The sequence below is a fragment of the Nannospalax galili genome, unplaced genomic scaffold (assembly GCF_000622305.1).
Source record: "Nannospalax galili isolate Female #2095 unplaced genomic scaffold, S.galili_v1.0 scaffold1428, whole genome shotgun sequence".
Taxonomy (NCBI): Eukaryota; Metazoa; Chordata; class Mammalia; order Rodentia; family Spalacidae; genus Nannospalax; species Nannospalax galili.
In genome coordinates this window covers 129,456-156,044 of record NW_008358817.1, presented here as the reverse complement: position 1 = coordinate 156,044, position 26,589 = coordinate 129,456, and the positions used below count along the sequence as shown (strand labels likewise).

The window sequence follows — 26,589 nt, the reverse complement described above, 5'->3', positions numbered from 1 at the left end:
TTCAAGACTTGACAAAACACTTTCCTTCAGTGACACGGCTCTTATGACATGCCAGGCTCTGGCTGATCCCTTTACAGATATACCAACCCATCCAGGCCCAGCTAACAGTAGAGCAAACTGGGAGGTAATGTCACTTGCCCAGGTCTCATAGAAAGTTTGTGGCTGAGTGTGGCTGTAGGGACACTGACTTTGATCATGACTGCTGTGTCCCCATCCCTCTCAACATGGTTTGATAGGCAACAGTTCCCAATGCCACCCATGTGCCTGAAGGGCCTTTCATCTCATTCTGCCCTCACAAAGAATATGAAGTGCCCACTGTGGTTACCATTTTATTCGCAGAGCTCAGAGCTGCCCTGTCTCCACTTCCCAGCACCGGGACTACAGGTACACGCTGCCACATTCCTCTTTATTTGGCTACCAGGGGGTCATGTTCCCACTTGACCCCGTCAATCTAGGTTTTGACAAGTTTGAAGTATGTAACTATTTCGCAAGCAAATGACAGAGCTTTTCTATACATACTTCTCTGCATTCATGCTATGCCTAACTTTTTCTTAGGTTTTTAGATACCTAGGCTACCCAGTTCATCCACTACCTTTTCAAATCACTGTAAATCTTGAAACCACCCAAACATTGTGTGCAACTAGGTCTTTACAACTTACACTGTTGTTGGACATGGTGGTGGGAGACCAAGGCAGGACTGAGTGTCCTGTGCCACAGAATCATAGTTTTGTTTTCCCTACTGCCATGTGAAAGCTCTTAGGTTGCCTCACCCGTGACCCACTATTCCCTATCACACAGCCCTTCTGGACAGCCCTCATTTGCTACTTTTGCCTTGTCTTAACCCTCTGTAGACTGTTGAAAGTTTAACAGTCCAAGTTTTCTAAGTATTTAAAATAAAGAAATCAAGAAAGCAAGGGAGCGAGCAAGCAAGCAGGGTGTGGCAGTGCTGATCTCTGTGAGATGGAGGCCAGCAAGGTTTACTTATGAAGTACCAGGCTGGCTGGGGCTACAGGGAGATCCTGTCTCAGCCATTAAGAACACTGGCTGATCTTGCAGAAGACCCAGGTTTGAACCCCAGCACCCACATGGCAGCTGTCTGTAACTCTAGTTCCAGGAGATCTGACAGCGTTTTCTGTCCTCCGTGGGCATTGCGTGACACGGATGCACTTACCTACATGCAGGTAGTACACGGGCACTTGCATACACACATACACACGCAACCCAACAAAAACAAAAGACGCACCTTGCTTTATTCAAACGAACTCGGCTGCTTTACTTCACAGTGATTACCAAATCCATGTTTCCTCAAAGTGAAGGGTCCCGCAGTGTAGTCCTGGCTGGACTGGAATTCACTATGTAGACAAGGCTGGGCTCAAACTCAAGAGATTCCCCCTGCTGGGATCAGTGCCACATATGCTGGGCTTATTCTGTAGTTGAAGTTATCCTGGAAAATTTGCTTTGTAGCCTTGGGGATCCATCTGCTTTAACTTCCCAAGGGTTGAGATCACAGGTATGAGCCACCACAGCCACCAGCTTTGTTATGATAAATGTGTACAACTATATTTGTGGCTAGGCAACACAACACAGAAAGGTGCACACCACCCCCCACCCCCCATTTCCCCCACCTCCCATCACTTCTTGACCTTCATTCCTTCCTGGGAATGTGCTAGGCTCCCTCCATACCCAGGAGACTCCTCTGTGCCCTCTGCCTGAACTAGTCTTTTTGCTGGCGAGTTTGCTTCCCCTGCTTTTACGTTTCAGTTACACATCGTATTTTCTCTTCTGGCACTCTGAAGTACTTGGTAAAAAATGATAAATCTTATGTCTTAGAAAGGGCATACTTCTTTTGTAGTACCGAGACAAGAAAAGTGAGTGGCAATGTTCTTAAATTTAGAAATTTATTTTATTTAATCCACAAGCTTTGTATAGCTTTAGTTTAAAAAAAAAATAAAAATAAAAACAGTGAAACCAAGACACTATTTCAAAGTCCAGGCCCTTTCAGCCTTCCAAATGCAAGAGCTCTTAAAGTTGTGTATACCAATTGGAAGATTAAGAAAAAAACAAGAATGGGAGTCGTGACAGTTCATAGAACAAAGTTTTATATAACTGAAGGATCCTTCCTGGAACTGGTTAATTGCCTTTACAAAAGAGGAAGAAAAAAAGATGGGGAAAGGAAGAAAAAAACCCAAACAGAATAGGACAAAATTCCAGTGTTCCAAATCAACTTAGCTGTCACATTCAATATAAACCCCCAGTGTCCTGGCAAACAGCATGCTGCCACTGTTCTGTCTCTCTACAGAACTTGAATCCTGATTTTTAGCAGACTCCACAGGCAACAGGAAAGCTTGCGGCATTAAAATAGTCATTTACACTGTGGAACTTCCAGCAGTGGTCTCACTTCTGGGCACGCTTACAAACCATACAAGGTTGGAAGCATAATTTACACGGGTGTAAGACTCAAGTAAGAGAAAGTAAAAGGAAAAAGAGAGAAAATCTCTGGAAATAGGCAAGGGCATTTAAAGGAATTGTAAGAATGCCAACGATATTTAAACCCCCTTTTTTAAAAAAGAGATTTTTTTGGCTTAAAAGATTTCACTCTAAATGAATTAATGTCAGCTGTCAATGGAAGAATGTCACTAATACACTGTGGACACCTTTTGCAATGTAAATCCATGCCCCCTTTTTTTAAACATGGTGAACTTCAACCTAGCAATTATTACAACAAATGTTATAGTCTAAAGCTCAAACACATTTTAGCAATTTTGAAATTGAATTGAGTACAAACCAAATAAAATTTACATCATAACAAACATCTCCACCTAAGACTGTGGGGACACTTGAGCCTTCCGCATGGATCGCAGGGCCTTTTCCCGCAGGTGCTTTTCTAAGTCATCAAGGTTGTCTTCAGCTTCACTTTCAGTCTCCTGAAAAAGCAATCAGAGGCGACATGTATTAAGCCTTGAGACAGTGGGCAATGCTGAGTCTGACAGCAGAGTCCAAGTAGCACTGGCTCTACACCCGGACATTAAAGTCAGTGAAGATACTTTTTAATTATTCTATCAAACCCAGGGCCTTAGGCAAGCTCAGCAAGCAACTCAACCAAGGAATCACAGCCTCAGCCTGAAAACTTTTTTGTCTTTTGAGATACGTCTCCTGGTAGCCCCAGTTGGCAGCTGGCCTGGAACTTACTATGCAGATGAGGTTGGCCTTGAACTCAGACATCCACCTGCCTCCCTTGCCTCCTGAGTGCTGGGATTAAAGGTGTGTACCACCATGCCCAGCCTTATTTCCTTTTTTTTGGAGACAGCATGAGGTGGTTTGAGTAAGAATGTCCCTCATAGGCTCCAAGTATTTGGACATTTTATCCACAGTTGGTGGCGCTGTTTTGGGAGTCCCTTGTGGGACTTCTAGTAGCTCTGCTTCCTGTGTCTGCTTAAAGATGAACTCAACTTTCTGCTCCTGCTCCAGCTACCTAGCCACCCTGCCATGATGGTTTCTAATCCCTCTGCAATCTGGAACTGTAAGCTCAAATAAACTCTTCTTTAAGTTCCTTGGTCAGGGTGTTTTATCACAGCAACAGAAAAGTAACTAATACAGCGTCTTACCAAATAGCTAGCCTCCAACACACAGCAATCCTCCTGCTTCCACTTCTCAAATTCTGGGATTCTAGACATGCGTCCCCAACCCTAGCTTGTAAAATGTACTCCTAAGAGAAGTTATTTGAATGTGGGCCTGGGGAGATGGTTCAACAGGTGCTTGCCATGCTAGCAGGAGGGTTGAGTTCAAATTCCCAGGTGGTAGTGCACCTGCAAGCCCAGTGCTGGGAAGCTGATCTAGCTGTTTAGCCAAAATAGCTCCAGATTCAGTGTCAAGATTGTCCAAAAATATAAGAAGGGGCAGGAAAGATGGCTCAGCAGATAAAGACACTTGCCACAAAGCCTGATATGCTCAATCCTCAGAAACCCAAATTGTGGAAGAGAAATCGACTCCAAGTCATCCTTTGACATCCACACACAAATATCCAAATGTAATTTTAAAAAAACATACCAAGCTGGGCGTGGTGGCACACGCCTTCAATCCCAGCACTCAGGAGGCAGAGGCAGTCGGATTTCTGTGAGTTCCAAGGCCAGCCTGGTCTACATAGTGAGTTCCAGGACAGCTTGGGCTACAGGGAGACCCTGTCTCAAAAAGACAAAAAAAAAAAAAAAAAGAACATACCTATGGATTCCATACTTGTATATAGCAGGCAGGCAGACAGACAGACAGACACACACACACACGTCAGAAAGTGTGGATCAGTGGAAGAGTACATGCCTAATGCACAAGCCCTATGTTCTAGTCCCAGCACTGCTCCTGAAAAAAAAATTTTTGAGACAGGATCTCATTGTATAGCTCTGGCTGGTCAGAAACTTGCTATGTAGGTCAGGCTAGCCTTGAATTCACAAAGATCTGCCTGAGTGCTTGGATTAAAGTATAACTACTTAAAATCAAATGATTTCAGTATGTACAGGTGGATGGCCAGGCAGAGAGGGAACTGTATGAATACCTTCCTGGGCTCTGGTGCTGCCTCAGGCTCTTCCTGTGCTGATGTGGTTGTGGCAGCAGAAACAGCTGCAGGAGTGACAGGAGCTGTGGCAGCTACAGCCACGGTCTTCTCCTTCTTGTGTTTTTTGTGCTTCTTGTGTTTCTTATCCTTTTTGTGTTTCTTGTCCTTCTTTTTCTTCTTTTTCTTCCCACCTCCTTCTTGATCCGAATTCTAGAAATCCAGAGACAGCAGTAAGATAATCAAGTTAAAAATCTGCCCGAGTTTATCTCCTGAAGGAGTACCTAAGCAGACAAATCTCTGGATTTCAAAGACAGCTGCTACCAAGGCCAGCGTACCCAAATGTGAAATTCACTGCCTGCAAAGGTTCACTCCATAGTCTAAAGAGTTGGAAAAAGCCAGAATGCTGGCTGACTTGCATACGTTCCCCCACCAACTTCACATTAAGGCAGATTTCCAGTTCCAGAATTTGAGAGTCATGGGCTTTTAAACTTACAGGAGTTGACTTCCAGGTCCTGAACTCAAGCATTAAATGAGAGACAATTATAAAATCACTCAAAATACTTGGTTAAGATAGCATGATTTTAATATGTGGAACCTAGTTACTAGTCTGAAAAAATGCTGGGATACATTCCCCTATCTCAGCACCACTTGCCCTCACCTGTTTTTAAAACAGGAGTGGTCTGTTTCACTCTACTGAATATAGGTGCTCTGTTTACAACGGGGCTGCATCTTTATAAAATCTCATAACCTCAATCTAGGTAAAATAACCTTCCAATCTACTGAATACATATGACCTAGTGGACCCTGCCTTCAGCAAATTCACAATGGTGACACTGGCTTACAGCTATGCAAAATCAACTAATACAAAGCTGATCCAATAATAACTCATAAGAGATCCACCCGCCTCTGCCTCTGAGTGCTGGGATTAAAGTGTACACTACCACACATAGCCAGGATTTGCTATGGAGACCAGGTTGGCAAAGATCTGCCTGCTTCTGTCTCCTGAGTGCTGGGATTAAAGATGTGCACTACCATGCCCAGCTCAAAATTTTTAAAAAAAACTTATGTCCTGATTGGTTTTTATGAGGCACAGCCTCATGTAACCAAGGATAACCTTGAACTCCTGGTCCTTCTGCCACCTCCTGAGCGCTGAAATCACAGGTGAATGCCATTACATTGAGGTGAGTTTCATATTTCTAATGGATTAAAATTCATAATACTTCACTTAGTTAGCTCAGTTTGGCAGCCTCTGATGTAAGCACCAATTTTATGACAAAGAAGCTTGTCCAGCATTGGATTTCCAACCCACAAGAGTTTAAATCCTAGTAACATCACACTCCAAGGACATTTTCTCCACCCAGTGACCATGCACAAATTGGCTAGTTAACTAAGTTAGTGGCTCTAAGTCACAGAGTTTTCTTTTTTTGTCTTTTGAAACAGGGTCTCTTTGTAGCCCCAGCTGGCCTTGAACTCACAAGAGATCCACTTGCCTCTGCCTCCCAAGTGCTGAGACAACAGGCACGTGCCACCACACCTGGCTTAGATTTTTCTTTTTGCAACAACATTCAGATGAAAAAGCAAATAATGTAAGAATGTTTTGAGAATTTTGCACTCAGGTACTATATTTACCTTCCACCCCTCCCATTCCCCACTCCAACTCCTCCCATGTGCCCCTATCCACTCCCTTTCAATTTATCCTCTTCTTTATTATTGTTACATTTATAGATATATTCATATGTAATACACTGAGTCCACTTAATGGTGTTCACGTGTACATGCATTTAGGGTCGACAATTTGGGATTAGATAAGCTATCAGGGAGCTTGTCCCTGGGAAAACTAATTTTCCCTCCCTCAGGAGCCATGAACTTACTGGCAGCACTTGTAGAGGTGGGACTGTGTCACTTTCCCCAACCACATTGTCATGTTGACTGGTTTTGTCATTAGCAGGCCTTAAAAAAGATTCGAGTTCTTTTGATTTTATGTGCATGAGTGTTATGCCTGCATGTTAGTGCATCCATGTTGTGTATTGTCCTTGGAGGACAGAAGAGGGTGCTGGATCCCCTGGAACTGGATTTATAGATGGTTGTTAGCTGCCACGTGGGTGCTGGGACTTGAACCCAGGTCTTCCGAAAGAATAGCCAATGTTCTTAACCAATAAGCCATCTCTAGAGGCCCATTATGCAGGTCTTGTTAGGCATCCATAATGTGGATTGCAGATTTTGTGGGTATAGCTTCTTATGTCTAGAATATATGCAGCAGGCATTTACTGGCTTTTTGGAGAAAAGATATTGTTATGTGGCCCAGGATGGCCTGGAATTCATAGCTACCCTCCTGCCTTAGCTACCTAAGTGCTGGGATTACAAGCATGAGCCACCATGTCCAGCTGACTAACTTACAACACAGGGCAGACACATACCCTGGCAGGGGATGGGCTTGGTGTTGGGCTTTTAGCCTTCTTGACTGGTACTGCAGGTGACCAGTTTGTGGAGGGTGACTGAGACTGGACAGGAGATGGAGGTGCTGGAGGCTTTTTAGCAGCTGGCTCAGGAGATCCGGAGACAGAACGGGAGGATGAAACCCTTCTTATAGACTGAGGACTTGGTGAGGCAGCCCTAGACACAGAAAAAATAAAAAACCAAAAAAACACTTAGCATTGAGAACAGACCCCAAAGTAGGCCACAGCTTCAAACATTTACAGCACCAAAGTTTCCTACAGGGTCCTTCATGCCCCACATCCTCTACCATTTTGCTGACAATGCATGCTGTATGATTTTGGCAGTATCAGTTCTTTAAGACCACCTTTTACCAGTCACAAGTGCATAGTAAGAGATGCTCTACCTTTCAGTTTAGATTCAGCACACCTCTCAAAATATCTGATGCTAAAAACCACAATAACCCTCTGTTATTTATGCCACAAGGAATTATCCTGAAATGCAAAAGCATGTGTTAACAGTACCACAAAGCTGCAATAATCTGTCCTGTCAGCTTACTTCCTCCTGCAACTTTCCAATGGAGGAGAGAAGAGTTACACAACTAAGTATTCCTAACTAAAAAGCATCAAAAATTTTTACTTTTTTATCTTTTTAGGCTCCGGAGTCCTGGAGACTCTCCTAATAGGCCTAGTACTTGGAGATGGGGACTGCCTTCTTTGGGGTGATGCAGATGCTCCTCTTCGAACAGGGGGAGGACTTGAGGTCTGAGGAGCTCGAGGCCGTGGTGAGGGAGAATGCCGTTTGTTTGGTTGTGGTGACCGGGTGTCCCGGGCAGAGCGGCTTGGGGAAGACCCTTTCCTATGCTTTGAAGATAAGGAGGGTGAGCGTCTCTTGGCGACTGGGGGGCTTCTTTGTTTGGGAGGTGGAGAATGGGAGACCCGGCGCTTTGGTGGAGGCGATGGCGAGGCCCTTCGCTTGGGCGGGGGTGGGGGCGAGGCTGTTCTTCTCTTTGGAGGTGGAGAAGGAGAGTATCTTCTCTGGATGGGAGGAGAGTATCTTCTTGGGGAAGGTGAGCGCCGGCGTGGGGGAGGGGAAGGAGTCCTAGGAAAAACACATCAGTCAGATCAATGACCCAACAGAATCAGGGAATTAAACTGTTTTAAAATTTTATTATTTTTGAGTGTTTGTGTAGGAGCGAGCAAACAGCAGCATACATGTGGAGGTCAGAGGACAACTTTGTGACTTTGTGCACTGAATTATCTCATGTAGGTTCTGGGGATCAAATTTAGGTCATCAGGCTTATGTGGCAAGTACTTTTACCTACTGGGCCACCTTGTCAACTCAGAATCAGGAAACCAAAAAAAAGTAACCAACAGTTATGGCTATCATGTAGTAAGCCTGAGGCAAAGGGGTTTATTTATTTTTATTTTATGTGTATGCATGTGTTGCCTACATGTAGGTAAGTGCACCCGTGTCATGCAACGCCCGTGCAGGTCAGAAGAGGCTGACGGATCCCCTGGGACTGGAGTTATGGACAGTTAGCTGCCATGTGGGTGCTGGGATCGAACCCAGGTCTTCTGCAAGAACAGCCAGTGTTCTTAGCTGCTGAGCTATCTCTCCAGCCCATAGGGGTTTATTTTTAAGTGAACAGCTATATTTGTACCTGTAGCCCCAGCTGGCCTGGAACTCACTATGTAGACCAGGCTGGTCTTAACTCAGAGAGATCTGCTTGCCTTTGCCTCCCAAGTGCTGAATTGCAAGCATGCACCACCATTGGGTGAACAGCTATATTCTTTATTCTCATTTAAAAAAATCATTAATTAGCTGGGCATGGTGGCACATGCCTTTAATCCCAGCACTCGGGAGGCAGAGGCAGGCTGATTTCTGTGAGTTGGAGGCCAGCCTGGTCTACATAGTGAGTTCCAGGCCACTTGGGACTACAGGGAGACCCTGTCTCAAAAAAGACCAAAAACCTCAAAAATCATTAATTAAAATTTATCTCAGGTGACTACAACAAAAGCCACTTTTTGGGGGGTTTCCAGCCTCCCGCCCCTTTCCTTTTGAAGACAGTCTTACTGTGTAGCTTCGGCTGGTCTGGAACTTGCTATGTAGACCAGGCTAGCCTCTAACTCAGAGACTGCCTGCCTCTACCTTCCCCAGTGCTAGGATTGAATGTGTGTGCCACCATACCTAGCCTTGTTTGGTTTTAAAAAGAGAAATTTTCAATTTTCAGAAAAGATTTTAGATTTGTCAACTAATGGACTGGAGAGATGGTTCAGCAGTTAAGAGCACTGGCTGCTCTTGCAGAAGACCTGGGTTTGAGTCCCAGCACCCCCACATGGTGGCTAACAACTATCTATAACTCCAGTTCCAGGGATCTAATGCCCTCTTCTGATCCCTGTGAGCACTGAAAGACATGGGTGTACCTTACCTAGAAGTAATACACTTAATGGCCAAACAAAGAAATCCGTTCTAGAGGTCTATGTGCTGTCTTCTCGGAACTAACGTTGGAGCTCACTAAACAAGCTTTCAAAATTCAGAGACTGTCTAGTTTTCTGTCTCAGAAATAAAAGTCCATTGCTGGTATCTCTTGAAAGCCCAACCTGGCCTTTTTTTCTTTCCTTTTTTTTTTTTGGTCTTTTTGAAAGTGTCTCCCTGTAGCCCCAGCTGGCCTAGAATTGCTATGTAGAGCAGTCTGGCCTTGAACTCTGATCAAAGATCTGCTGCCTCTGCCTCCTGAGTGTGGAAATTAAAGGCATGGGCTCAAGAGTGAATTTCTATAAAGTCCTGACTTATCTCTTAGGAATTAAGGTTTGAAAACAAAATTTAAACCCAACTGTGAGTGACCTGCTCTTGGATTTTCCAGAGTTTGAGCTCAACAGAGATCCATGTTCAGAGGTGGGTTTATAACAGGCCAATTTTCAGCCACAAGGGACAGAATGAAGCTGAGTAATTATTTAATAACTCTGGCTTTGCACAGTGGCCTGAACCTATCTTCCCAGCACTTGTAAGGTAGGAGGCCTAAGATCACAAGTCTGAGGTTGGGTACATACAATGAGCTTATCTTAAGAAATAAAGAATTAACCTGGAAACTTCATGTACTCACCTAAACACAGCACTACCACTCACTAGGTAAACAAGTCATTTTGAGGATTAGAGGTAAAGGACTGCAAGATGGCTTATTGGGTTAAGTCATTTGCCACCAAGCCTTGACAACCTGAGTTTGATCCCTGGGACCCACAGCCACAGGGTCAGGAGTCAAGTTGTCTGCTGACTTCCATATGCATGTGGGCCTAAAGCCGCCCCCCCGCCCCCAATTGCTAATTCAGCAGTGCTCTGCTAATGTCGAGTCTTTCCTATTCCAGAATCCTAGTACTTAGGTTCCTCTTACCCTGGTCTTCAGTCTCTTCAGTCTAAGTATTTGTATTTATTTTACATAGATGAGTGTACTGACTGCATATAAGTGCACCCATGTCAGGTAATGCCTGCAGAGGTCAGAAGAGGGTGTCGGATCCCCTGGAACTGGAGTTATGGACAGCTGTTAGCTGCCATGTAGGTGCTGGGAATCGAACCGGGGTCCTCTGCAAGAGCATAACTGTTGAGCCATCTCTCTAGCCTGACCGTCTGGACTGATTTGACTTTTTTGAGGGAGTGGTGTTCCTTTGAGATGGTCTAGTATGCTCTTTCTCTGTTAATATAGTCCCACCTGACCTAGAACTTACTATATAGACCAGGCTGGCTTCAAACTTGCTGACCCTCTTGCCTCAGTCTCCCATGAACTGGGATTACAAGTATATGCCAAAACATTCAGCCTCGACATTTCTGAAGAGTACTGGTCACTTATTTGATCCCTGATATGGTCTAACAAACACCCCTAATAGAGTGAGGTTCTGCACAATTGCTAAACTATTGAGGTATCCAGAAAGCATAATAATATATTAGTGGAGATATTAACCTGATTACCTAAAAAGGTAATTAATTACCTCAATGGATTTTCCTATTGCCAAATTAACACTTGTCTGTACTCACTAAATAGGTTACCTTCCATTTAACACCAATGATCTGTGAGGAAAATGCACATTCAGTGGTTTCAGAATATTCACGCTGCTGTGCAACCATTCCTCAACTCCCACCTCAGCCAGACATACCAATGTATTTTCTTTCCTCATTTATTTTTTGGGCTGTCTTGCCATTCTATAACCCAGGCTGTCCTCCAACTCAAACCACCCCCCAGCTGAAATTCCAGACCCAAGTCATACCCACTTTTTAATTTCTACAGATTTGTGTATTCTGGGTTTTTTATGAGTGGACTCATATAATATGCAGTCTTTTATGAATGGCTAAACAATGATGCTATAAAAAGCAATTTCCACAATAAAGATCCAGTAACTCCATGACCATCTGACAGAGCACTACCTTCGTCGTGGTGGTGGGGTTGGAGATCTGCGTCGCCGAGGAGGAGGAGGTGGCGGTGGTGGGGGTGGCGCTGGAGAGGGAGACCGTCGCCTTCTGGCAGGTGGTGGGGAGGGACTTCTCCTCCTTCTACCACTAAAGCAAAGAATTGGGAGTTAATTTGGAATTAGTGACATTCCTAATTAAGCACTCCACAAAATGTATTTTCAGTCATTAAGCCAGGGGGCACTGTATTTCATACTACAGCCCCTCCCCCGCAAATCAATGCTTCACTTTCGGTATGGGTACTTAAATCCTACTTTGTGAAGCTAATTTCTACATATAAACATGTACTTTGGTCATGACAAAACATTCCTATATTGTTTTACTTTTTGGTCTTTTTGAGACAGGTGCCCCGGCTGGTCTGGCACTATCTAGACAAGGTTGGCCTTGACTTCAGAGATCTGCCTGCTGGAGTGTTGGGACTAAAGGCACGCACCACCACACCTGATATATTCCTATATTCTTAACTTGACACAGGAAGAGAAAATATGCAAAAAACTAGCACTTTAACACTCCTTTTATTGGTTGGGATGCACATCAGAATTAAGTGGAAGACTTATCCGAGACTCATGTGGACCATGTCTGGGTTGTGTCTTGAAGAGACTCTTCAGGTGATTTTGATTCTTTTTAAAATTATTTTTATTTTATGTGCATGCGTGTATTGCCTGCATGTAGGTAAGTGCACCCATGTTGTATGTACAATGCCTGCAGAGGTCAAGAAGAGGCTATAGGATTCCCTGGGACTGGAGTTAGAGATAGTTGTTAGCTGCCATGTGGGTGCTAGGATTCGAACCTGGGTCTTCTGCAAGAACAGCCAGTGTTCTTAACCATTGAGCCATCTCTCCAGCCACAATTTTGATTCTTTTACTCTATCATTATTGTATGTGTCTAAGGTTTTACACCTTCATGTATTTATGTGCACTATGTGCTGTAGTGTCTACAGAGGTCAGAGGAGGGCAATGGATCTCCTACAACTAGACTTACAGAGTTGTGAACTGTGACACAGTTGCTGGGGACCAAACTTGGGTCCTCTGCAAGAACAGTAAGTGTTCTTAAACACTGAGCTATCTCTTCAGCCACAGCTCTGATTTTCATTTTTTATAGAGAAACTTAAGATGTTAATATAGTCACCAGTGGCCTAAGGCCCAAATCTGAGGGACCAGGTGTCACTGCTCAAGTTGGACCCCTCCCTCCCTACTGTACTAGTTCTAGAACCTAGAGTTGCATACTCTAGGCAAGCGCTCGATCTTTGAGCTATGATTCCAGCACTTCTGCTCTTAGTTTTAAAAATATACCTCCACTGTAGAGTTGCACATCACACCTAAAAACAATATAGACAAATGAGCAAAGTTGTTTGAGCACTAAAGCCACCATGGTTAAAATACACTTCTATGGAGCTGTCACAGACTTAACAAACCTAAGTACTATACATTAACTAACATTCCAACAGATGTATGTAAGTTTACAACAGATGTACTTAAATATAGGCCAAGCCAGGGGGCTGCCAACTTCAAGGACAATTTATATATACTAATAGAAAGTAGTCAATGTAAGTAGTTCTTAATTTCTTATCTAGGACAGCATTGGTGTTTTCTTTATTTTTATGTTTTGCCTCCATGTATGTAAGTGCATCCGTGTCATGCAATGCCCACAGAAGCCCCTGGAACTAGTGATACAGATGGCAATTAATCCCCACGTGGGTGCTGTGAACTGAACCTGGGTCTTCTGGAAGAGCTCTTAATTACCAAGCCATTTTTCCAGTCCCCTACTTTTAGCATTTTAAAATTTTGCCTTAACGCCAGGTGTGGTGGTGCACGCCTTTAATCCCAGCACTCGGATGGCAGAGGCAGGTGGATCTCTGTGAGTTCAAGGCCAGCCTGATCTACATAGTAAGTTCTAGGCCAGCTGGGGATACAGGGAGGCCCTATCTCAAAAAGACCAAAAAAAAAAAAAAAATTTTTTTTTGCCTTAGTTTTTCTTGCTTTCTCTAAAATCACCATAAATACAATGTACACCCCTGTTAAATCTAAGGAGGTCTAATTACCGTCTTAGAAAATGAACACTTCATACTGTAATGAAATGCTTCTTCTAATCATGCGGTTATTATTAAAAAAAAAAAAAAGAAGCCGGGTGTGGTGGCGCATGCCTGTAGTCCCAGAACTTGGGAGGCAGAGGCAGGTGGATCTCTGAGAGTTCAAGGTCAGCCTGGTCTACATAGTGAGTTCCAGGCCAGCTGGTGCTACAGGGAGACCTTTGTCTCAAAAAGACACCCCCCCCCAAAAAACAAAACAAGAAAATGATCACTTCCTTCATAGTCCTTCACACCATTAATCTGTCATGCTTAAAAACAACACACTCCCCCAACCCCAAAGCACCTAAGAATTTTTTCATTGACAGATTACAATCTATCTGTAAAATGGGGATATGGTCTCCTGAACAGAAAATTAAGTAAATTTGGTATGTAACCCTAATTTACAAAACAGCAACAAACCAACCTTTTAGTCACAGGCGACTGCCATCGTTTTCCCATCTGCATCCTGACAGCAGTGAAGAAAAACAAATGTCAAAATCCCATTCACTGAACTTTTTTTTTTTTGGTCTTTTTGAGACAGGGTCTCCCTGTAGCCCCAGCTGTCCTGGAACTCACAGAGTCACTGAATTCTTTACTTTCACAAAGTTAAATCCTACTTACGGAGATGTTTTTTAAAACTTTAAAATTGTCTGGAATTAACGCTGATTTAAAAAGCTTATTCTAATCATGCACACATGACACAGTGGCTCAAAACTTATCTATTTTCATTAAATATTAGTAACTACTAACCAAGAAAACAAAACAAAACCCCCAAACAACAGAAATCTAAAACCTAACAATCTCCTTGAAGTCCCTGAAATAAAGAATTAGTTCAATTCTAAAATAATTCTGTAGCCCACCCTGCATGTTATGAAGTTTCAACCCAACCACTGATCACTGAAACCAGTACTGAAGGTTGTTACCGAGGGGAAGTCTCTTTTTGGCGCTTCCGTGGTGATGGAGAAGCACTCCGTGAAGGTGAATGTCTTCGCCGCCTGCCCACCTCACCATTTTTCACATGGGATCTCTTGGGTCGCTCATCTTCTGAGGTGGAAGAGGAGCCAGAATCTGTAATCAGAGAGCAGCAAAAACAAAAACAAAACAAAACAAAAACCAAAAAAAGAAACACACACAAATTATACCAGGTCTGTGTTTAAAATAGTCTTTGTGTTCAAGCTTTCTGAATTTAATATTAACAAGCATGTATTAAAAGACCTTAAGTTTTTTGACAGTCAGGATCATATGCTCAATGACTTCAAAACCAGGCTTAAACAAGCATCCATCATTTTAAGAGCAAGAAAGACTGAGTTGGGCATGGTGGCACACATCTTTAAGCCCCAATAATTAAGAGGCAGAGGCAGGCAGATCTTTGAGTTCAAGGCCAGCCTAGTTTATATAGCTAGTTTTAGGTCAGCCAGACTACACAACTGAGACCCTGATTCAAAAAAACCAAAACCAAAACAATGAAAGAAGAGACAGACTAATGCTAAGGATATAGCTCAGTGCTAGAGTACCTACCTGCCTAGTATATTCAAGGTCCTGGGCTCTATTCCAGCACTAGAAAAGTTTTATGAATGGAGGATACAGCTCAGTGGTATAGCATTTGCCTAGTATGCATACAGCCAGAGGTTCAACTCTCAGCATCATAAACAGAAAAATAATTTCCACTGTATAATCCAATCACCAATTTTGGTGGTAGCCAAACCCAACCCTGACCCCAACATAATATCCCAAGTACTGAGAGGCCTGTATGGCTCTCTTAGTCTAAGCATCATAGCCAAGTTCAATTCCAGCCTGTATACATGAGACTTTGTCTCAAAAAGAAAAATATAGGGGCTGGAGAGGATGGCTCAGCGGCTAAGAGCACTCACTGGCTGTTCTTGCAGGAGAACTGGGATCCATTCCCTGCACCCACAACATGGCTTACAATCATCTGTAACTCTAGTTCTAGGGGAATCCAAAGCCTTCTGACCTCCATGGGCACAACACACAGGTGCACTTATATACATGCAGGCAATACACTCATACACATAAAAATAGTAAATAAAATATAATATGTAGTGATTTTCCAAACAAAGTTTCAAAGGTTTGTGGTGTAGCTCACTAGTAGACCACATGTTATGCAGGCCCAGGCCCTGGATTCCACAGCCAGCAGCAAGAGAACAGTATCTCAGGTTGGGCATTGTGGCACACAACTTTAATTCCAGCATTAGGGAGGCAGAGGCAGGTGAATCTCTGAGAGTTCAAGGCCAGACTGGTCCACGTAGCTGAGTTCCAAGACAGCTAGTAGCTGGGGCTTCAGGGAAGACCCTATCTCAAAAAGACCAAGAAGAAAAAAGAGAGAAAAGTATTTCCTGAAAGAGAAAATAATAGCCACCCTGGAACTCACTACATGAGACCCTGCCTCAAAACCAAAACTAAAAAACCATAATAAAACAGAAGTACACAGGTAAGAACCAGGCATCTGGTTTACAAATCAAGTTTCTCCGTGCACTATTCAATCCAGTAATTACAACTCTTTTTTGACAGATGTATTTGCCTACTATTTAAAATACTATAAGTAGCCTTAATGTTCACCAAACTAGAAATGACTCAATAAATCTCTCTCTCTCTCTCTCTCTCTCTCTCTCTCTCTCTCTCTCTCACACACACACACACACACACACCCCAGTTAAGAGTACTTATTGCTCTTACAAAGGACACAGGTTTGGGCCCAGCACCCACATGGAGGCTCACAACCAGTCGTAACCCAGTTCTGGGGGAATTCAATGCCCTCTTTTGATTTCTGAAGGCACTACATCCATGTAGTGTGCATATATACATGCAGGCAAACACTCATACACAGAAAATAAAAATAAGTAAGCCTTAAAAAGAAGAACAAGCCGGGCATGGTGGTGCACGCCTTTAATCCCAGCACTTGGGAGGCAGAGGCAGGGGGATCTCTGTGAGTTCAAGGCCAGCCTGGTCTACATAATGACTTCTAGGACAGCTGGGGCTACAGGGAGACCCTATCTCAAAAAGACCAGAAAAAAAAAGAAAAGAAAAGAAAAGAAAAAAGAACAACGAAAGGTGTTCTAAACCATCAGACACCTACATATGTGCAAGAATTTTCTTAATAAAAACTTTAGAGGGGAAGACCAGGATGCTAGGAAATGAACTGCAGTTTTCCAATTTTATACCTACACTGTTTTCATTGTCTTAGAACTGAGACAGACACAGATATACAGTAACCACTAAGTTATAGACTTACTGCCCAAGACAGTCTATGTAGGTGAATGTTCTACCCTTTTTTCAGAGGCAGGATCTCAAACTACAGAGTCTCTGACTAGACCATGACCTCTTGACCCTCCTGCCTCTAGCTACTAAATGCTAGGATTACAGAATTCTCAGCTTTTTGTTTGAGACAGAGTCTCACTACGTAGCCCTTGCTGGCCTCAACCTTCCAAGTGCTAAGGTACCTTATGAAGTTTTTGTTTTTTGGTCTTTTTGTGACAGGGTCTCCCTGTAGCCCCAGCAGGCCTGGAACTCACTATGTAGACCAGGCTGGCCTTGAACTCAGAGATCCACCTGCCTCTGCCTCCTAAGTGCTGAGATTAAAGGCATGTGCCACCACACCCAGCTTTATGTATTAATTTTTTAAAAATAATAGAAGAACAGGTAGAAAGCATCTATCAGTGCCCATACCAGTTGAAGACTGCTGGTTCTGTCGTCTGTACTGGCGTCTCTGCTGCACAGAATCAGCCGCAGCCATTTTGCCGCCCTTGTCTTCTTCTGAAAGATGGATGCATTTACAAAGTATTTCTTTAGTTATATACAGGCAATGTGACACAGCTAAGAACATAGCCTCTGAAACTTTTATCTGGTCAGGTCAAGTGATACCAGTGCTAGCTATAAAACTAAAATAAAACCATATACTTATTACAGGTCAGGAGCTATGCACTATGCAAACATTCAGCTAGCTATCAAAATCTAGACTTTATCTCCATAATAGGCTGGTGGGGGGGTGAGGTTCAGGTGAATTAAGGAAAACCAAATAAAGCACAGCTAAATGTTGAAGCTGGGACTCTTGAACAGGCCTGTCTGATGTCAGTCTCAGTTCTTCTCCACTATGCTGTTCTGGGTAATTAATCCCCAACCTGAGGGGAATGAACAGATGGGGGAAGCAGGCGCGGGGGCAAAACTAACCTCTAAAAGAGCAGTACAACCTACCTGATTCAGATAATTCTACTTTTCTAGGCTTCGGTGCTGGTGAAGGTGACTCTCTTTTCTCAGTGCCTTTATGCTTTGTCACTAAAAAATAAGTGAGGGGAAAAAAGAAAAAAACTCACTTATATACAATAAAAAGACAATGTCTTAGTACAAAAATAGATGTGACTATTCATGAAGAATTCACCTAAAATTTTAAACATTTCTGTAAGATCCTGTTACACACTATCTGAAGAATTTTTAAATGTTTGATGAAAGCCACTAAAACTTCTGAAGGGTTGGTGAGACAGCTTAGTGAATAAAAGTGCTTGTCACACAAGATGACCACCTAAGCTTCCATTCTTGAAGCTCATGTATTTAAAAAAAAAAAAAAAAAGCCGGATGTGGTGGCGCACACCTTTAATCCCAGCACTTGGGAGGCAGAGGCAGGCAGATCTCTGTGAATTTGAGGGCAGTCTGGTCTACAGAGTGAGTTCCAGGACAGCTGGGGGGCTACAAGGAGACCCTGTCTCAAATGAATAAAAAAAAAAAAAAAAAAGTAAATAGGCTAGGATGTTGCTTGGGGCACATAAGATGCCCAGTTTGATACCAAAGATCAGGAGATAAGGAAAAAAAAAATACAGAGGGTATTCCGTCCTTGAAGCCCCCTCCCATTCTCAGGAACTCTTTTCTCAATAAATTTACATTTGCTCTGCTTTAAGAAGAGAGAAAACTCACATAGGAGGTATGCTGTCTAGCAACTGGCTGCCTACCAGGCTAAAAGGCTCTCTGTGAAGCACAAAATCTTCAGAGTACCAGAGAATTAAACTACTGCTTTAAATGCTAAGACTGAAGGGTTCTTCCTAAAGCATAAGAGAGAAAGAAAAAGGGACTGGGATTGTGTCTCAGTGGGAGACTGTTTGTGTAGCCTAAGACCCTAAGCTTGATGCCCAGTAGAAGAGAGTAGAGAAAGGAAAAAAATAAAAACAGCTCTCTATACCAAAGATAGTTAGGAGATCGACACACCCTAGTGATCTCTAACTGGAAAATTATTGGCAACTACTTTCTGTAAATTTGCTGTTATCAAGCACTATACACTGGGTTTTTTTTTTGTGGAGACAGGTTTTACTCTGTACCTCAGGCAGGCCACAAATTCAGTGATCCTCTTATTACAGCCTCCTGACTACCAGGGTTATGGGCAAAAGCCACCAAACCCAGCTATATATGCTGTTAAGCACTGTTGCTAATATAATTCTGACCATTTTCATGCCCTATTTTACAAGAAATTTCTTCCAAAGCTTAAAATAAAATGACTTTATCAGTCACAAATTAACAGATTAACAAGATTCTATGTTTTAGGGCACCAGCATTGATTTTCAGTAACTATTCTCCCTCTTTCTGCTTATAATAATCATCCACTGCCACAATCAAAATCATAGGTACAATAAACATATGAACATTGCTTTATCATGGATTAAAAACTTCAAACACCATTTGAAAAGGCCCCTCTAAGAAAGAAATCCACAAAATGAGCCCTTTAGGATTCGGACACCTATGAATTACTATGAGATGCCTAATCAGAATGCAGTTACAGTTCATTTAATATTCTATTAAAAGATTCTTGGCTTGAATTCTTAGCCGGGCATGGTGTCATATGTCTTTAAACCCCAGCACTCAGGAGGCAGAGGCAGATAGATCTCTGAGATTGAGGACAGCCTGCCTGGTCTACTTAGCAAGTTCAACCTGGGGCTAAAGAGAGATTCTGTCTCAAAAAAAAAAAAAAAAAAAAAACTTGTCATAGGCTGGGTGTGGTGGCACAGAGGCAGGCAGGTCTCTGAGTTTGAGGTCAGCCAGGGCTACACAGTGACCCTGCCTCACAAAAACAGAAACTAATCCCCTCATGGTCTACAAGGTAGTAACTTCCAGAACTAATGGTCTAACACTGTAATCTCATCTCTGCTAGTCAATTTGGAAATTACTAGTTTGTATGAAATCAAACCTAGGGGTTTACATTCTTAGCCTCTGGAAAAGCACCTTGCAATGGTCGGAATTTTATTAATGATTCTACCTATTAAATTATCTGGAGTGGTGGCTCATGCCTTTACTCCCTCAGAAGGCAGGTGGATCTCTGTGAGAGCTAGTCCAGCATGGTACCTGGTCTACATAGTGAGTTCCAGGCTAGCTGTAACTATAGGGAGCCAGTCTCAGAAAGCCCCAACCCCCCAATCTACATAAACCATTGAATTTTTAAGTAATGGTTAGCACGCAATTATCATAAATTAGGGGAGGGAGTGAGGATAGTGAAAAGTGTTTTAAAAATGGGCATAGTAACAGAGGCTGGAGAGATGGTTCAGTGGTTAAGAGTGCTTGCTGGTATTCCAAAGGACCTGAGTTCAGTTCCCAATGCCCAAGGAGTCTCACAATTACATGGAACTCTAGCTCCAGGGAATCCAACACACCCCTCTATACTCCATAGGCACCTACCCAATGTATTCACTCACACACATGCATACACACAAAGCAACAACCCATATGTCAAAATTACTACCTCAAGAGGACCAAATTTCAGAACTATTTTGGAAGGTTATTTAGGGATTAAGAATGTATCTTTTGGGGCTGGAGAGATGGCTCTGTGGTTAAGAGCACTGACTACTCTCGCAGAGGATCCGGGTTTGATTCCCAGAACCTACATGGCAGCTGCGAACTGTCCTTAACTCCAGTTCCAGGGGAATCCGAAGCCCTCTTCTGACCTCCACGGCATTGCACGACACAGGTGCACTCACATACATGCAGGCAATGCACTCATACACACAAAAATAAAAATAAAAATAAAGATTTCGAGGCCAGCCTGGTCTACATAGAGTTCCAGGTTACAATAATGGTGACAACATGAACAAGATTCAAAAAAAAAAAAAAAAAAAAAAAAAAAAAAAAAAAAAGCATCTTTGTAATACACATTGAAATAATACAAGTATACCATAACATTACTTTTTTTCTTTTTAGTGATACATGGTCTTACTATGTAATCCTGGCTGACCTTGAACTCAGAGATCTGAGTGCTGGGATGGGGCCTGTGCCACCTATCACACTGGGTCAACATTACATTTTTTTTTTTTTGATCTTTTTGAGACAGGGTCTCCCTGTAGCCCCAACTGTCCTGGAACTCACTAAGTAGACCGGGCTGACCTTGAACTCACAGAGATCCACCTGCCTCTGCCTCCCGAGTGCTGGGATTAAAGGCATGCGCCACCACACCTGGCTAACATTACATCTTTTACAGTGGGAATGCACACGTCATCCTGAATTAATCTCTCATTATGGCTTAACTAAAGTGGCCTTTTTTTTTTTTTTTTTTTTCTTTTTTGGTCTTTTTGAGACAGGGTCCTGGAACTCACTATGCAGAATAGGCTGCAGATTCACCTGCCTTGCCTCTGGAGTGCTGGAATTAAAGGTGTGTGCCACCATGCCTGACTCTTAAAATAGCTTTTAATTAATATATTTATACCACATAATTTACTTGATTCTGGATTAAAACTAAGCTAAAGCATTATTATAAGTATTACAAATAACATGTACTTTGGATTTCTGTACTTTTCTAAATGAGATTTATATTATTATTTACTTTATTATGTTCACAGTGTTTAAAGTATTCAAGGGGCAAAGTCATTCTGGTATGAAATCAGAAATCCAAGAACTCTAAAACCAGAATTCTAAATTATTCCAACAGTCCTATTAATTATTAATCTCAGAACTGGCCAAAAGATCACCTATAAAGGTAAGTTACTGTACCCAGAAATAGTAAACTAACCATTTGAGTACCCAGAACACAATTTCTATGTCTTAGTTGATTAAATCAACTTTCAAAACCACTACCACGGTATAGGCCTTGCCAAGACATTTCACTGAATAAAACACTAATTTATGTAGTACCAAAATAATGCCATTTCAACTGTGACAAGCCACTGAGTACAAAAGGCACATGCATTTAATCCCCAAACTCAGGAGGCAGAGGTAGGCAGATCTCTGTGAGACTGAGGCCAGCCTGGTTTCCATAGCAAGTTCCAGGCCAGCTGGGGACACAGGGAGAACCTGTCTCAAAAAGACCCTCCCCCCACTTTTGGGGATGGCTCAGTGGTAAGATCACCTGGTTGCTCTTCCAGAGGACCTGGGTTTGGTTCCCAGCACCCACAGTAGCTAACAACCTAGTTCCAGGAAATCCAATGCCCTATTCCAGCTTGTGAGGGATTTGCATGTCATGGGGCACTTACACAGAGGCAAAACATTCATACACATAAAACAAAGTTAAAAGGTCACATGCCTTTAATCTCAGCATTCAGGGGGAGACAGAGGTAGCTTGATCTCTGTGAGATCCAGGCCAGTCTGATCTACATAGGAGTTCTGTCTCAAAACAACAGAAAAACCAAAGCAAGAGTTTAAAACTCAAATGAGTTTCAAGCTTCAGGACATAAAACAGACAACTGCTTGGCTAAAGAAACCCTGACCCAGAGCCCACAGGAATACAACCAGTCTTTGTTCTCCACCATAAAGGACTTCTGTATGCAAATATTTACCATATCTTATGTACACAAAGCATGTGTCAAAACAGGAGACTGGCACCTGTGCAGACTCTTAAAAAAAGGTAACTAATATTCTAATAATTACCCTATTTTAACAAGAGCTTACTCTTGTTCAGGTAATTATTTGTAAAATAACTCTTTGGCTGAATGATCTAAATGGAAAAACCATGTTTCCCCATGGTAACAATGGGAACACTTAAGAGCTCTTTTATATTTATATCTTTTTTATGAGGACAAGTGCTTTGCCTGAATATATTTAAGTGCACTCATGTTTACAATGCCTGCAGAGGCCAGAAGACGGTGTCAAGATCCCCTGGAACTAAAGTTTCAGACCAGCCCGGGTCCTTTGAAAAGTATCCAGTGCTTTTAACTATGTCGAAAGACTAAACAATATATTAGAAGTGAAAAATTCACATGAAAAGACAAAATAGGCCAGGGCAATGACATCAGATTTGGACACAGTGACTGGGAACTTCAAAAAGACTGAAATTCCTCCAATTTTATATATTTAAAAAAATGGTATGTTTTAAAAATTGGAATCTTAATGACCACGTCTTATTTTTCACTAAATTAGTCTGATGTTAAAAACACTCCTTTTTATGGATGGTCATCATCAGTTGGTCCTCCTTCTACTGATCATTTATCTATACCCTCATTATAAGAGGTTGAAAAAAAATACAGCTGGACTAGGTGTTGTGGTGGACACTCCCAGCACTCAGGATATCAATGGGATCAGAATAACACTCTTGGGCTGGGCGTGGTAGCACACGCCTTTAATTCCAGCACAAGCCCTGGGTCAGACACCTCTCTAGGCCAAATTCTCCCCCAGCCCTGAGGAACTTGACTGTCAGTCCCCCTGCCTGGGGAGGGGGTGTCCCCACCTTGATATTCAGGAGGCAGAGGAAAGTGGATCTCTGTGAGTTCCAGGCCAGCTGGTCTACATAGCAAGTTCCAAGCTAGCTGGGACTACAGGGAAACCCTGTCTCAAAAAGCCAAAAAAAAAAAAAAAACAACAAAAAACAAAACAAAACAAAAAGACACTCTATAACCCACCACCACTACTCACCTTGCAGGCTGTCTCTATCCCTCCAGCCCTAGCACCAAAGGTACCATTCAAACAGATCCTATAGCTTTTTTCCACGTGTACTTACTTAGTGGTAAAAGAACAAACCCAACAACCTGTGTAAATAGACCACAACCTTCTCCTTGGCTGGCAGGATCAGATAATAAATTCCTCAGAACCACCCTGCAGAGCAGAGCAAGGCCAGCACCCAAGAAGAACCCTGCCTAAACAGCTTTTAAGAGGACACTATGTTCTTCCCTTTGGAAGCATGTGACCAAAAAGAATAAAAATGGAACACATTAAGATATCAAAGAAAAAGTCTTTGGATGGGGACAAAAATAACTAGCCCATCTCAGAGAAATAAATCCTTATCATTAGGACAGAACTATCGATTAGTCCCAGCACTTGGGAAACAGAGGCAGAGGCAGGTGGATCTCTGTGAGACTGAGGTAAGCCTAGTCTATATAGTAAGTTCCAGGCTAGCTAGGGCTACAGGGAGACCCTGTCTCAAAAAGAAAGCAGTATCAATTAGTTGCCCTAACTCAAACAGCCCTTGGCTAACGATCTGTTTCTGTACCTGCTCAGGGCCAGAGAGCATCGATAAAAGCGAACTTCTTTTATCTGCAATTTCCATGTTAAAAAACAAAACAAACCCTAAAAATCGAAAAGGAAAACTTACAGCAAATTCAGAGTATCTAGCACATAAAAATTGCTACACAGCTAATTTTTGAAGGTATATAGGGCCAACAACAGAGTTATCTTCTTAGAAGAAAAAACAAAATGCTTTACCTTTACCTGAAGTTCTCCCTGGAGACACAGAAACTCGACTTTTTCTCGTACGGTTTGATTGTTGGGGGGTTGGGGAATGCCGAGGTTTGGGTGGTGGAGTTGCTGGAGGTGATGGCCTGTGCCTTCGCCTTGGAGGGCTCGCTGAAGGAGACAACCTACGGGTTTTTCGAGGGGGGCTGGATGTCCTCTTAGGAGGCTTCTTTGGTGGTGACCGAGAATGAGACGAAGAGGATGAAGAGCTACTTCCAGACAAGGATGCTGATGAGCGCCTTCTTCTGTGGAATAAAGCATTTGTTTCACTACTGACACACCTAAGAATGGCTTTTCAGTATGCACAGTTTGCACAAAAATACAGCTACTTTTATCCAACTTTTTAGTTTATGTAGCTAAGTACATAAAACACTTCCAAAAAAATGGGAAACAAAACTACAACCTAGGATAAGAAACAGCTAGTTCTGAGACTAAATATAAATAACTTATTCTAATTGTGTTTATCTCTCCAGTTACAAAACTTGTGAAGTTGAATGCTATAATCGTTAACTAATCAACCTCTCCCTTAAGAATGGTGTTGGTGTTTTGGAGTTTGCATACAAACTTTCGGGGTGGGGGGCAGAGTACTGCTCATTCAGTAAGATGTCAAGCAACCTTAAATCGCACTTTAAAAAAAGATGTGCAAGAACAGAAATTCATTTAGCTACATAAACTTAGAAGCAGGGCCTCTCGAATTCTGCGGCAAAATTTGTGGTAAGTTCTGTTGCAATTATGTGTACCTGCAGAATTCACCTTTGGCAGAAGAATTCCTGAGAACCTGAAAAAAAGAAACCCTACCTTAAGTGTGAGATTAAAAACTGGCTGAAAGGGAATCTTACATAATCTGCAAAATATTGTGACCTAAATTGCTTAGTAAGCACTATCAAACCATGCTGTTTGCAAAACTCCAGTAAGAAACAGGTGTTCCCTAATCTTACACAAGAAGCACTATCATTACTTTTCTCCTAAGCAGAAAAGATCATGTAGTGCCTGGAATCTACCATATACATTGTTAGTCTCATCTATCAGTTGTAGTACCAATTCTACTGTTTTAAATATTGATAATGGTTCAATACACCTTATTGTCTTAAAGAAAATTTGTATTTTTGTTGTTGAAAATATGGGTCTAGGGCTGGAAAGATGGCTTAGCAGTTAAGAACACTGGCTGTTCTTGCAGAAGACCCAGGTTCAAATCCCAGCACCCACATGGCAGCTAACACCTGTCTGTAACTCCAGTTCCAGGGGATCTTACAGCCTCTTCTGTCCTCTGCAGGCAATGCATGACACAGGTAGACTAACCTACATGCAGGTAATACATTCATACACATAAAAAAATAATAAATATTTTTTAAAAAGGACGGGTTTAAAAATTCTACCTGCAAAAACAAAACTTTAAGGAATTTATTTGATATTTCCCCTCTTTACTTTCCAGTTGGTTTGGTTTCCTGAAATGAAAAAAAAAAAAAACCCTTAAAGACTCAAATGTAAAAAATTATGTCCAGAGCTGGGAGTATGCCTGAGGGGCAGAGCATAGGTTGAGCCTCAGTGAGGCCCTGGTTCAACCCCCAGCAACAACACAAAAAAGAAAGCAAAATGAAACACGGGAAAAATAAAGTTCTGCCCAAAGCACACTCTAGAAGCTTAGATATTACAGTCTCTTCAAACCAGGCACCACTCCCAGCACACCAGGTCTCTGCTTTAGGGAGAGTTAGCCACAATCTTATTACAACAGAATATCCAAAATCAAAACATTCACCTTATGTCCATTTTAGAATAGTTAAGAAATTTAACCATTTCAATGATGTTTAAAATGAATACTACTACTACCAGCTGAATTAGAAATATGCCTCATCTCAAAAACTATAGCAGATTATCAATAATGGTTCTATCTAGGAAATAAAATAATGGAGAACTTTCATTTTATGTCATTTCTGCCTGAGCTTCATCACTTTTACAAGAAAAAGCTACCAAAGCCAGCCATGGTGGCACACACCTTTAATCCCAGTACTTAGGAGGCAGAGGCAGGCAGATCTATGAGTTCCAGGCCAGCGGGAGCTACAACAGGGAAACCATGTCTCAAAAAGAACAACAAAAAAAGCAACCTGAGTTCAATCTTCTGGAACCCACATATAGGTGGTGGAAGGAGACAAGTAACCCCACAAATTTGTTTTCTCATCTCTACATGCATGTTATGACACCCATACCTGGGCACATGCACACACACAGACTTTTTAGCTGTTGTTTTGAGAGGCAGCCCCGGCTGGCCTCAAACTCATCATTCACCTGCCTCTGCCACCCAAGTGAAAAATGCATTTTAAAAATTTAAGGTATGGGGCTGGGGAGATGGCTCAGTAGTTAAGAACACTGAATGTTCTTGCAGAAGACCCAGGTTTGACTCCCAGCACCCATATAGCAGCTAATAACTGTCTGTAACTCTAGT

At 42.4% G+C, this 26,589-nt stretch overlaps 1 protein-coding gene across 9 annotated transcripts in view; it reads right to left on the bottom strand.

Annotated features, from left to right (window-relative positions):
* Positions 1 to 1,884: 1,884 nt before the first annotated feature.
* Srrm1 (serine and arginine repetitive matrix 1) overlaps positions 1,885 to 26,589 on the bottom strand; it is a 38,137-nt gene continuing 13,432 nt past the window's right edge. For 5 of the 9 annotated variants that reach the window (XM_008822286.3, XM_008822289.3, XM_029558224.1 and 2 more), the window contains 10 exons: positions 24,120 to 24,394; positions 17,715 to 17,795; positions 17,190 to 17,276; positions 14,429 to 14,573; positions 13,930 to 13,971; positions 11,396 to 11,527; positions 7,619 to 8,080; positions 6,964 to 7,159; positions 4,547 to 4,756; positions 1,885 to 2,924 (listed from right to left, as the gene is read on the bottom strand). In XM_008822286.3, coding sequence (XP_008820508.1) covers positions 2,820 to 2,924; positions 4,547 to 4,756; positions 6,964 to 7,159; positions 7,619 to 8,080; positions 11,396 to 11,527; positions 13,930 to 13,971; positions 14,429 to 14,573; positions 17,190 to 17,276; positions 17,715 to 17,795; positions 24,120 to 24,394 — 1,735 coding nt within the window. In that variant the 3' untranslated portion in view covers positions 1,885 to 2,819. The remainder of the gene's footprint in view (positions 2,925 to 4,546; positions 4,757 to 6,963; positions 7,160 to 7,618; positions 8,081 to 11,395; positions 11,528 to 13,929; positions 13,972 to 14,428; positions 14,574 to 17,189; positions 17,277 to 17,714; positions 17,796 to 24,119; positions 24,395 to 26,589) is intronic. The other 4 variants (XM_029558223.1, XM_008822288.3, XM_029558222.1 and 1 more) reach the window with 3 other exon arrangements.